Below are 13,359 nucleotides of genomic sequence, written 5' to 3' on the forward strand. Positions count from 1 at the left end.
TACGGAATATTTGGGTCTGAAAATAAACTCCCTCTCCTTCCGCGTCACGCTATCGGAGGGGAGATTAGCGTCTCTGGTACAATGTCTCTCCCTTTTTCCTGCTGAGCAAAGCCGTGCCATTCAGACTATGCCTGCGCCTGCTCGGCCTTATGGCGTCAGTAGTGTCTGTGGTACATTTGGGGTTTTTAATGATGAGGGATTTTCAGCGTTGAGTTGCAGCATTACGCCTGTGCCCACGCCGTCATCTCAACCGAAGGGTGAAAATAACTCTGGCATGCGTAGCAGCCCTCCACCCATGGAGAGACGTGGCTCTCGCAACGGGCATCAGTGAATGGCACATGGATCCGCAGGTTAGCCCAGGCTCACATAAATGTCTTGGAGCTTATGGCGGTGTCTCTGGCTCTGAAACATTTTCTGCACTTTCTCCAAGGTCGTCATGTTTTAGTGAAAACAGACAATTCCACTGTGGTTGCGTACATTAAGCTGTCTGCAGTTTGCCCCAGGGCTCTCTAAAGCCTGTTTGCGGCCCAACCCAGCCTTTGTGCCTAAGGTGGTGGAGTCAGCCTACAGGTGTCCCTCGGTGGAGGTCTTGGCTTTTCACCAGCCTCCTTTCTCCTCAGGAGAGGAGCAAAGACTTCACATGTTATGCCCTGTCCGGGCTCTGCACATGTATGTGAGTCGGACGGCTGGGTTAAGAAAAGCGGATCAGCTGTTCGTGTCCTGGGCTACTCCCCATAAGGGCAAAAAACTGTGTGTTTACGATCCCCAAAACACGGATTAAAACACTTTAAAAAACAATGATCTAACAAAAAAAAAAGAATAACTTTAGATAGCCTTAGTCTTATATAATTTAACAGGAATTAGGAGGAGACAGTGGTGAGATCATAACATCAGAACATAAGATAATATAAGATATTATGGTTACGTTACATATATTAGCCTATTTGGGCTCCGGGTAATCAGGTATTTTATCTGCTATTATAACTATTACATTTGACAAACCAACCAGATTGAATTGCACAATCACATCATGGCTAAACTTCATCTGTATCTGTATCATGTTTTAGTCTGATATGTTTAATATGTAAATAGTTATTATAGTATAAATAGTAATTATCTGTTAATGTTATAACACTGGATTTACATTATTTACTTATCTTTATTAATGTATGTGTGACTATACTGTACAGTGTATGACTGCGTGTAGTACAAAAATAGAAATAGAAAGTAGTAGTTTAAGTAGTAAAAGGGTTTAAACTACCAAACTGAATCATTTACAGTGTTAAATTAGTATGGTTACCTTTTTCTTTTTTCTTTTTTTTTTAAGTTTCTGCAAACATATTTTAAGCAAGAGACAGTTACATCACCCAAGGTCAGAAGCTAGACAAGTCTGACAGTTTTGTTTCCACTAGTGAGAAAGAAAGGCACAACGCCCCAATTGCCTCCCAGTGGAGTTAACAGTCTCTTTGCTCTTTTGTCTTTGGTTTTATCAAGTCACGCAATGTAGTCTTAGGCCTCCCAAGTCGCTTGATGTTGCTTCATCGAGCCACATCCCTACATTCACAATATCTCAAAAAGACAGACAGACCCCTGTCAGGTAATTAGCCTAATTAGTCACTCGCTTGTATTTCCTTCCCCTCCCTATGCTCGCCTTTCTTGCATGGGTTTGAAGAGTGCCTTTCCTGCATGGGTTTGAAGAGTGCCATCATTAATATCATCCCGCCATGGGTCATAAAGTATTCCATGTCACCATGATAAAGGTCACAGCCCTTTCCTTGGTTAGGGAGAGATAATAACCTAGCTGGATAGAGTATCTTACAATGAAACCATCTGATAATACAATTAGTTCAGTGCACACAAGCTAATTTTGTACCCTAACATGAGTATACACCATTTTCTCTCCTTCTCGCTATGTTTTCTGCCTTTTTTAAGGATATTTTAGACATTTTGCTCAGTAGCTCTGAAGCCTTTTCCAAATAAGCTATGAAATGCTAACTGAAGCGGCTGAAAGAGCCCATCATATTTAAAAATGAATTGGCATAAATTACTGCAATGATGTAGAAAGGACTTAAAGAAGATTAAAAGTGAATATCAGTCACACAGTCACAAATCTCTGAAGTGCAGTCCCTCCATGATTTTGCAATGTCGCGATCGCGCCAATTCACGCAAATTCAACCAATCCCCGTGAATTCGGTGTGACTCGCAATTGTGACCAATCACCGCAACCTTTCCGCAAATTTGACCAATAACTGGAGTTTCCTGCGACTTCAACCAATCCCAGCAGTCCCACGTGCACTCTGAGAGCCAATGACCAAGCCGGAGTGAGAACTTTTTTTGCAACTTTCACTGTCTCCCGCAACTTCATTGCAACAAACATACAAAAGACATCACAACTTTTATCGCAATTTTTTACAAAAGCTCCCGCGAAATCAGGCATTTTGAGCTGCAACAATCTCAAAAAAAGTACTTTGAGATTGAGTTTCCATTATCACATCTACATTTGTACTACAGGAAAAAATAGCAACCTGATTATTAACAGTGGCTCAACAACAAACACGGAAGTTGTATTACCTTCATAGACAGCTTTAAATCCCTGCCCGCTGACCGCGTAGTCAGACAGCAGCCACAGTGTGAGCCTGGAGCCTGTACTCACAATGGGTGAAGGCAGCTGGAATCCTGTTAACCTGAGAACAAATGGACAGAAGGACAATCACGGTTAGAGGAAAAAAAAGATCCAATCAACAGCACAGTTGGTTGCAAGGTCAGGTATGAAGCCCACTTCCATCAAGCCAGCTGTTCCCTTCGGCATTCAAGGATAACCTTTTGTATAACGACGATCTGAATCACTCACAAATTATACAAATGCCAAAACCTCAACCGGATTCTCTCCATCAGCGAACACAGAGTAACTGCAATCATGTACCCGCAGTAAATTAGAAACACAGCAGCCAGTATGGGAATGAACAAACAGTTGAACACATAAACAAACATAAAATTGTGAATGAATATGTTTGCTATGTATACCCGTAGGGTCCATCTCACCATGTCTCAGTCTAAATGTATCTGAAGTAACCTACTCAATATTTGTTTCAAGTTGGATGTCACTTGAAGGCTTGTTTCACCATCACTCTAACACAATTATGAATAATCACTTGTTAATGTGGGCAATTTTACTTTACTTTTAGTACTACCTTTTTCTCTGCTTTGTGTTTCCATGTTCCACTTAAGTAATGCGTATCAGTAACCTGGACTGTCAATCCACAAAACTGCAGCCACTCTGTAAAAGTTTCTGCAAATTCACTTAGGGGAAAACAGGAACAACTGTGATTGCTGCACCTTAAAGATCCAGTAACACAAATGTTCAATAGTTTCATTAAAAATATGAATGTAAAATAAAGCATTTTATTCAATGTGGTGGTTTGCTTGGATTTGTCAATGTCATGTATCTTAACTAGCTTTTATTACATAATGTCACATAATAGTATTACTTCAAGCACAGATGAGGACACATGCTACTTTAATCCATACCACAGTAACAACACATGTTGGTATGCATGCATGATCTTTGATGTTGTGGCCAATGGCCCAGGTGTGCATGATGCAGACGCCCCTGTACCATGACAGCAGACTAAAGGCAGCTCTAAAATAGTCCCTGAATTATGCCATTGTGCCAAGGCACGTGAAGGGACTTCTTACACAGTAAACACGAAAATAAAACAGTATATTGGCTAAACAGTGCAAGATCTTAGCAGTTTAGTATGAACATATGTGTTAGCCTTCTCTAGTCATACAAGTGATGCTTTTACCTGAGTTTAATTTAGTTTTTCCTGCAACAAATAGCATAAGAAACTAATATAATTTTCGTTTGTGTGTGTGTGTGTGTGTGTGTGTGTGTGTGTGTGTGTGTGTAAAACTTTGACACCCTCAATGAAGAACTTTATAACTTCATGAATAACTTTCAAGTGCTGATCCGGAGGTGCTCAGTGAACATGGGCTTATGACTCTTGCTTCACTGGGATTTTGTGTAATGATGCCCTTACCTGGAACTGAGAAAACTGGTGATATAAATCATCTATGCATGTTTCCATGTGTCAAAAATGGCTATCATCAGTATTGCTTGGCTGTGTTTTGTTGCTTCGTGTTGCTTGCTTGCATGGCTACGCGTACTGAATAGTGGACATTGTTGATGTGTTGCTGCTTCCTTTTGCTCAGCATCTTCTACACTGTCTTAGGAATGCTTATTGTGTTGCTGTCTTCATTATGTCTTGTTGTCTTCTGTCTGTACATTTTAACCATCACCTCACTGATTAAGAAACATCTTGCCAAAGGACTGTAGTTGAAAATTAGCCAGCTGGCTAACACTGGCATATTGACAGAAATGTTGATTCATGTGCGTTGTGCTTGTAAATAAATAAATTGTGTATAAAATTGTTTTTATAAGCTATTTCTAAGTACACGTTTTCTCAATGTTGATGATAAACAACAGTTAAACAAACCATATCAAGTTAAACTGTCCAAAAAGAATATCCCGCACACCTACGCTAGCTAGTCTCATTATTAGTTGTCATTATATGAGACTGCTGTAGTAAGTCAGACTCGTTTCTGGTGAGGGTTGGCCTCTGCCAGGGCTCCGCTTTATCATCAATCCTGTTGGTGTCCGGTATCGAGGCATAGTCGGGGTTGGGAGGGGTTGCAGTTCGGTGGGCTGGGGATCTCATTGCTGCTCTTCGTAGATGATGTGGTCCTGATGGCATCATCGGCCAGCGACCTTCAGCACTCACTGGATCGGTTCGCAGCCGAGTGTGAAGCGGCTGGGATGAGGATCAGCACCTCTAAATCTGAGGCCATGGTTCTCAGCAGGAAACCGATGGAGTGCCTACTCCATGTAGGGAATGAGTCCTTACCCCAAGTGAAGGCGTTCAAGTACCTTGGGGTCTTGTTTGCGAGTGAGGGGACAATGGAGCGGGAGATTGGTCGGAGAATCGGCGCAGTGGGTGCGGTATTACATTCAATTTATCGCACTGTTGTGACGAAAAGAGAGCTGAGCCAGAAGGCAAAGCTCTCGATCTACCGGTCAATTTTTGTTCCTACCCTCACCTATGGTCATGAAGGCTGGGTCATGACCGAAAGAGTGAGATCCAGGGTACAAGCGGCCAAAATGGGTTTCCTCAGGAGGGTGGCTGGTGTCTCCCTTAGAGATAGGGTGAGAAGGTCAGTCATCCGTGAGGAGCTCGGAGTAGAGCTGCTACTCCTTTGCGTCGAAAGGAGCCAGTTGAGGTGGTTTGGGCATCTGGTAAGGATGCCCCCTGGACGCCTCCCTAGGGAGGTGTTCCAGGCACGTTCCAGGTCGTCCTCAGGGAAGACCCAGGCCTAGGTGGAGGGATTATATCTCCAACCTGGCCTGGGAACACCTCGGGATCCCCCAGTCGGAGCTGGTTAATGTGGCTCGGGAAAGGAAAGTTTGGGGTCCGCTGCTGGAGCTGCTACCCCCGCAACCCGACCCCGGATAAGCTGACGAAGATGGATGGATGGATTATATGAGACTTGTCTCCATAGCTGGCAATGTCAATCATTAATATGACTTCTGGATAGTTTTGTGCATGGAAAAAAATGCATGCCGATTTTGACACTGAAAATTCAAGGTATAATTCAATCTAAATGTAGCATGAAGCTTAACGTTACCTTAATATAAATTCCTTGATAATGTTGGTGTTATTTTGGTGTAAGAAGTGTTTGTTTAAAAGCAATTTAACGTAAACAGTGTTCGTTTTCGTCGAATTAAAAATAAAAAACAGTTTCCCCATATAGCTAGTTAGCTAACTAACTTAGTAGCGTTATTTACTGATGGTGACATGTGGCTGCACAATTGACTGCAACGTTTTTTGTTAATTTGCCAATTAACATAAATACATTTAACGAGTTAGCCACACTACAAAATTCACCTTGGCTGTTGTCTGTTTGCGTTATCCAACTCTGCTGGCAGTGTGTACAACGTTATGCTTAGCCAAACGGTTGTATTGAGTTAGCTAAAAGCACAAGTCTCTCTCTGGCTCTCTAAGTTTATCGTTTTAGAAGCTATAACCCTTAGCTAACCACGTTCACAACTGACGCAAGCTAGCTAATGCTATTTCATTCACTACGTCGTATCCTAAAAGGGGCTACTAGCTAACGTTAGGTAGCAGCGGTGTCTCCTTTCTAAACATTTAACGTTAGCTAAGCACGTCATCTCAATAATTTATCTATCACCTCTGAATGAAGGGCTCCGGGGCTTTCGGCTGAGGAGCAGCAGCTTGTCTTACTTAGTCCGTGAAACCATAACTAGTTCAGCAGCCAAGGTCACAAGGTCTTTCAACAGTCTCAATAGTGTCAGATATCTCTAGTCTGACTGTCTCACATGGAGTGTACAGTTGTAGCTAATTTTTGAGAATCTAGCTAAAGTAACTGAGTTATATTGGGGAGGGTCATGGATCATACTGTGTAGAGAATTGTTTCTCCCAGACCATGGTGTTGGTCAACAAGTGTTAAAATAACAATTATTCTTACTTTAAATGACAATATCATTACTACTTTTACTGATAAAAAAAGAGAATTAGATATAATGTTTGATTCCCTTATCACTCCAGAATAACCCAGTCAAATGATTGTCAATTGTTACCCTGATTTTTGGAGATAGGCTACTACAAAAACAGGTGTCCACTGTTCATTTGTTGCCAGTCACAACAGGTTGATTCATCTGTGCATAGACATATATATCTATAATATATGTGCACGCTATTGATCCTTAATTAACAAATTTTAATAAAGGACAATGTCATTCAACTGACCTTTAGCTCACCCTTAAAATTTCCCTTCCCAAGTGCCACCTTAGTTTTCATTTTATGCTCCCATATGCATGTGTATCCAGCTTTTTACAATCTATCACATCCCTGCCTTTTATCTCTCAGTGTTAAGAGGGGACTCAGTGTTTCACCTAATCCTTAAGTACCACATTGAAGGTAGGGAAAAATTGCAAAACACCAGTGTGAAAAAGATGAATTGAACCAAAAAGGGAAGAGGACTTTAATATATGCATGATTTCACTCCTCTCTGTGAGATTGTCACGGTAGGATATCAGCTAAACGATGGGACACATGTTCATGCAAATAGCCCCTTCGCAGACCACAAATTGAATTGGAAGGCAGCCATCTTGGTTCAGCAGCGCACTGCAGGGAAGGGGGGTTGATAGAGGGTATGATGGAGGGTCTGAAAGGGCATCCAAATTGCGATAATCTGGCATAAAACAGATACGGCCCCAAATAATTTTTTCAGGCTAAGAGAAAATGAAATGGATACTGTCAGAAAACACAGAAACTGGCTACACATGCGAAGGGAGATTAAATATTGCAATGAGATATGGGCTATGCCAATCTGAGGTGTGCAGCCCATATTGTGAAAAAGACAGCTGGGTGATTGCCTGTTGTCGAGGAAAAAATGTGAGATATGATTGCGACTGAGCGATACAAAAGAATGGATTTGCAGCGCAGGTGTCTCAAATGAGTGGTAAATTGATGGAGGGAGGATGAAAGAGAGTGAGGGACAGAAGAAGACAAAAAGAGTGAGATAGAGAAGTTAAGAAAAATAGCACAGTTATGGGAAAGCATTGGCTGCTGCCTGCCTTCTGTATGGAAAGCTGCGTAATCCCAGAAATAAGGGCCTCTGAGGAAAAGAATAGGTGTAGGTGTGCATGGGTGCATTTACACTGAATAGTATATGCTGTATGTGTGTTTGTAAAAGTGCATGTGTGCGTGCATGGAGAGAGCAGAGGTCTATTAAGAGGGCTTTCCACCTGACTGGCCTCAGCATCATCTCAATGAAGAACCTCTGCTTCCAATTATCCCACCACTACCCATGGGAACGAGAGAGGGAGAGACAGACAGAGAGGGAGACAGAGCACATGTGCAGAAAGATGGCTGTATAGGAAAAGAGATATTGTAATGAGGAGATGGCAGTTTTGAAGAGCAGGTTGAAGCAGGGCAGAATATGAAAAGTAGGGAGGTGAGAGAGACACATCAGTATGTGGGAATGTAAAAACTCCAACCATGAGCCTGAGTTGAGTAAGGATGAGTCATGGTGAGAAACTCCATTAGTCTCTACAGCTTGTCAGGGATTCATGCTCACACACTCACACAAACACACACATGCAGTCATATTCATTCGAACATTTCCCTGCGCGTGTGTGTGTGTGTGTGTGTGTGTGTGTGTGTGTGTGTGTTTTTGATCTCCCCTCAAATATATGCGTGTATACAGCTGTAAACAGACAGAGACTAAATCAGGTCATTCGTCCTTTAATAATTTGCCTCACTAACTGAATGTGTGTGTGTGCATGTTCTCAGGATGGAAGCTAAGCATAGTGCTGATCCAGCTGATTTCCCCCCAGAAGGAGGGAAGAGGGAGGAGGAGGAAAAAGAAAAAGAGATACAGCAGCAAGATTTTGATGGCTGAGTATGAGGGGAGACATTAGCCAATAAATGATGGGTGGTAAGAGAGAGACAGGGGGAGAGGGAGTTGAAGTGCAGAGTCAAGAACAATGTGTGTATTTTATTGTGTATTTGTGCGAGTGTGTGTGTAAGTACTCTTTCTACACAGGATTCTGTGCAGCTATAACTTGTGAGTGGTCAAGGCCAGGGGCTGATGCTCTGTTGTGCTCTGTAAGCTCTAACTTTCCACTGACTGCCTTTCACACTAACAGAAATGCTGAGAACTAGAGCCCAGTCATTACAACACACGCACACACGCACACACGCACACACACACACACACACACACACACACACACACACACACACACACACGAATGGTTCCAGTTCCAACTCTTCAGTATGTTTTTTGGCAAAAGAATAACCATCTTCAATTGCCAGATTAGGTTCTTTTTCTTGTTGTTTTTATAAGGATGGAGACATTAAAAAGATGCACCCTTGGATCTAAACTCTTGCCATTCAGTGTGTGTGTGTGTGTGTGTGTGTGTGTGTGTGTGTGTGTGTGTGTGTGTGTGTGTGTGTATGTGTCTGTGTATGACTCATCGCTGGTACTACTTAGAGTGAAAAAAGCTGACCGTGGAGATTAAAATGGCACTTCATTCTCACACACATGATTTGATTCCTCCAGTTAATAGGAAGACTTTCACAAGCAATAATACTGTAAATCTATCAGCCTTCTTATCCTTTCTTTTTTGGGTAAGCTGTAATGTACCACGTCACTTTGCCCAAGGGCGTGATCTGGCCTTGATGGAGTTTTATGGTTAGCCTGTTATTCCTGTTATTTAATCTGAAACCCTGCAAATATGTTACCAGTAATCTTAGTAGTTTTACAGGGGAAGAACACATTGCAGCCTCAAACATATTTATAACTGTAAATGTGGACTTTAATGACTATAATGTGGCACTTTTATCCATTTCTTTTAACATATTTCTACTAATTTTGGCTGTTCATCATCACGTCACATTGTCCAGAAAGCATGCAGCTCCACGGCAAAGGCAAACCTAGCTAGGGGCAGCAACAATTAGAAAATCTCATACTGTACACAGCTTCCCGCAAATCCTACAACCCGACGATATTTCTAAAACGACTGACATGTTTTTGAATAGAACGGGCTAATTATTTATGTCTGTCTCTTGAAGAAAGATGGGCTGTAGCATTCAGTTGCTCGTTAATATTCATGTGCGTGTGACATCACAAGGTATTTGCGCATCGCGGCTGAACAGTTAGGGGGGGGGAGAGTATCTCAGATGTCTCTGACACTGAATGCTGATGGTGAGATAATAAACCGCAGTCAGTGCCAACTGAGAGACAAACCGCAGTGAAGTCATTAACAAACCAATGTCTCTAGAGAAAGAGGGAGGCTGAAATAAGGGAAAAGGCAGAGAGGAAGGGAAGGTGAGAGGCTATAGCTTGGCTATATGAAAACTTAAACATAATGGAACATGAACTTTTGAGTGGAGGGACAAATAAGTGCGAGAGAGGAATCCAATGCAATGATGAAAACAAGTGAATAATTGACAGTGTCAGAACAGTGATAGAATGCCTTACTCATCTGCTGTGTTCATTTTTTGGCCATAAAATGATACGGGTGGCAAGACAGGACTGATTAGCTGTCATTTGCTGTGCAGTATAGCTAAAGTCATCACCAGCTAAATTAAAGGATGGGTGCGTTCAAATGAGTGGAGGACTTTTGGAACACTACCAATAGCTTTACCAGAGATAAGTGCTCCATAGTCTTAAATTATCTCCGTTTCTTAATCTAATTCTACCTGAGGGTTGGAGCAGTTATTGCTTACACACACACACACACACACACACACACACACACACACACACATATACACACACACACACACACACACCCCAACAACAACAACAACAATAAAATTACTTCCTCTGGAGTGTCTGCTGGTCAGTGAGTGAGCAAGTGAGTGAGTGATGTGACTGGTTTATCTTTGGGCTATCTGCACAGTGTATCAGTGTATTACATTGCACTGATGTTATCTGCATCTGCTCAACCCGGTAGATACGGTGCCTGTGAGTCTACACAGAGGGCTGCACAATCACTTGAGTTTGAGATTGTACAAGAATATTCAGCCGATAATGCGAGTGCAAAAGTCCATGCATAGTGCTTGAGTTACTATTTAAATACTTCAGTCCTTCACAACATTGCTTGTTCTACTGACAGATATGCATTTATGGACATGATATGTATGAATATAACTACATAAAAAGCTTCATAATTGAATGCGTGGATATAGAGTCTGTAAATAAACAACATAACGGCTCTGACAGTAGGGGTATTGAAGTAAAAAAAGAATTGCATTCTTTGTTCATTTGTTTCCCCGTTGTAGAAACATAAGTCAATTACACTTACAGAAAACAAATCAAGGCTGACAAAGGAAACAAGGTGACGTTCACAAGTACACTGTGTTTCCCTCTGTTCCGCACAAATTGCTTTGCAATAATCCTCGGGCAGAAAACAATTAGGGATAGAATAAAAGTAATTCAATGCCTTGCCACTCTGGCCCCTTGGAAAGCGACAAAGTTAAGTAGTAGCCATGAGATATGCGGTCGTTTACTCGCCATACCGGTGTGCAGGTCTGGGTGTTTGTGTGTGTGTGTGTGTGTGTGTGTTTGTTTGTGAGTCCATGGAGCAATTATGACACACAAGGATGCAGCAATAACCAAGGAGAGAAAAGGACAGAAGTAAGAGAAGCAATAGAAAACAAACAAGGTGAAAGTAATTCTACAAAGATGATCACAAATATTAGAAAGCTATCCTACATTTTAGATATGTATATAGGTTGTATAATAAGGTGTCTACTATTGATTTTGATCTTATTTCTATTATCTCTAAATATTTATAAAGGTCAGGGGGTGTTACAGTTTTAGTAGTAACAGTAGTAATTGTAGTTGTTGTTCATCTGTGTGAAAAAAAATAATACTAGCAATGGTGTGAAGGTCCAGCTATGCTTAAATAAACAGGTTATATGACACATAGAGCAAAGAAGATCAAAGAATGTGTTGATGAGTCAGCCTTACAGAGCCTAACAGACCAAACTGGCTTAGTGTAGTGGTGCGAGGAATGAGGCATGATTTGAAGGTGAGTGATAAAAGAAACAAACAAACCACTAATGTACACTTGGGTAATGGCTGAGTACAATGTTGCCTTCCCCAGAATCTCTCAGATTAAAAGGATATGTTATATAATCAAATGCAGCCATTTGCCAGGTGAAGCCCACACCCAACCCCTCTTTCATCAGTTGAGGCTTTTGCTTGCATACTGTATCTTTCTCTCTCTGCCTCTGACTCACCCTGTGCCCCTGCCCCTTCCATACTACTGTATACAGCCAAAGGTATGTCAACACCCCCTGTCTTTTAAATGGTTGAGCTATGTAGCCCTAGAAATCTAAATCCTGCCTACAAATCTCTGATTGGTCTATTGTTACTCCATATGGAGGAAATAGCCATTGATAGGCACGCCACCACTGTGTCACTGAATAAATCTGAAAAGTATGCAGCAATTCAAAGGTTTAGGCTAGTTTTTCATGATTAGTTCCAATAAGGTAAATGCTAATGCTATAGCATATAATGGTGGGCATGTAATAGTGGGCATTAACTTTGTGGCAACAGTTTGTGGAAGGCCCTTACCTGTTTCAACATCACAGTACCACCTTACCTGAAACCAGCTCCATACTGAAATGGGGATTTTGAAAAACTTGACTGGCCTGCACAGATCCAAGACTTTAATCCCGTCCACACACTTTTGGGATGAACTGGAATGCCAACTATGACCCAGGCCGTATTGCTCAACATCAGTCCCTGACCTCACTAAAGCTCTTCTGGCTGAATGAGAGCAAATCCCTGCAGCCAGGTTGCCAATTCTTATAGAAAGTCTTTCCAATGTCCACATGCTTTTGGTCACGTAGTGTATAATTGTTCATATAAGGACTGGATATGGATAAGGAGCGTGTTTGCATGTATGTGCATTATTCCATGCCTGCACTGCGAGGCAAGATCTATGCCTTTGAGATTTAAACAATGGATGAAGCTCTGAATCTACTGTATATTCAAAATTTCGTCACTGCAATTGATTTCTCTATCTCTCTCTCTCTCTCTCTCTCTCTCTCTCCTTCTCCCTCTCTCTCTCCCTCTCCCTCTCTCGTGCTGTGATCTTCAGTTATTCTGCAGAGGGATGCCACTAACAAACTCCAAAACAAGGTTGGGCAGAAGATCTGATTAGCCAGCAGGGCTAACAGGGACAAAGTGACCAATGGAGCGCCCAACCAATGCTATGTGCTTTCTACCCGTCTGTTTTTTTTTTTCACTCCAGTGGCAATGATGATCAAAGAGCAGCAAAGAGAAGGAGACAGCGGGGAGGGGAGTGGTTTGTTTCTGTGTATTACTGATGTACAGCACTGGTAATGATCTATTGGCTCTCACAAACACTGATTTACATCAACGTTCTCTCCTTTAGTCCCTCCCTGCATGTAGATCTAAACATTAATGCCCTCTATTTCTTAATTATGTCTTTTTTAGTATGAAAACAGGATTAATGTGTTCTATTGTAGTCCTCAACATCTCCGCACTGTACTGTATGTCATTTCTAGAAACTGATTTACATCCTTTATGCCTTATCCATGACAGCAGTAATATGGAGTGTGAATGTCCATCTTTCCAACAACCATCCATTCTGCTCTGCATCAGCCAATCGTCTTGCTTCTCCCTCAGTGCAAGGGACACCTAACCACTCAACGGAATTCCGACTGTTTGCTGTACTCCTGCCTCCTAAATGGTGGAACGAGCTCCCCATTGACATCAGGACAGCTGGAAGTCTAC

The 13,359-nt window shown here is 41.9% G+C and overlaps 1 protein-coding gene across 1 annotated transcript in view; it reads right to left on the minus strand.

Moving 5' to 3' along the window:
- The window catches only part of csmd2 (CUB and Sushi multiple domains 2), a 250,682-nt gene that overhangs the window by 210,249 nt on the left and 27,074 nt on the right, over positions 1-13,359 (minus strand). Inside the window, exon 3 of the mRNA XM_078267604.1 lies at positions 2,572-2,684. Coding sequence (XP_078123730.1) covers positions 2,572-2,684 — 113 coding nt within the window. The remainder of the gene's footprint in view (positions 1-2,571; positions 2,685-13,359) is intronic.

This window comes from Sander vitreus, chromosome 14, assembly GCF_031162955.1.
Source record: "Sander vitreus isolate 19-12246 chromosome 14, sanVit1, whole genome shotgun sequence".
Classification (NCBI taxonomy): domain Eukaryota; kingdom Metazoa; phylum Chordata; class Actinopteri; order Perciformes; family Percidae; genus Sander; species Sander vitreus.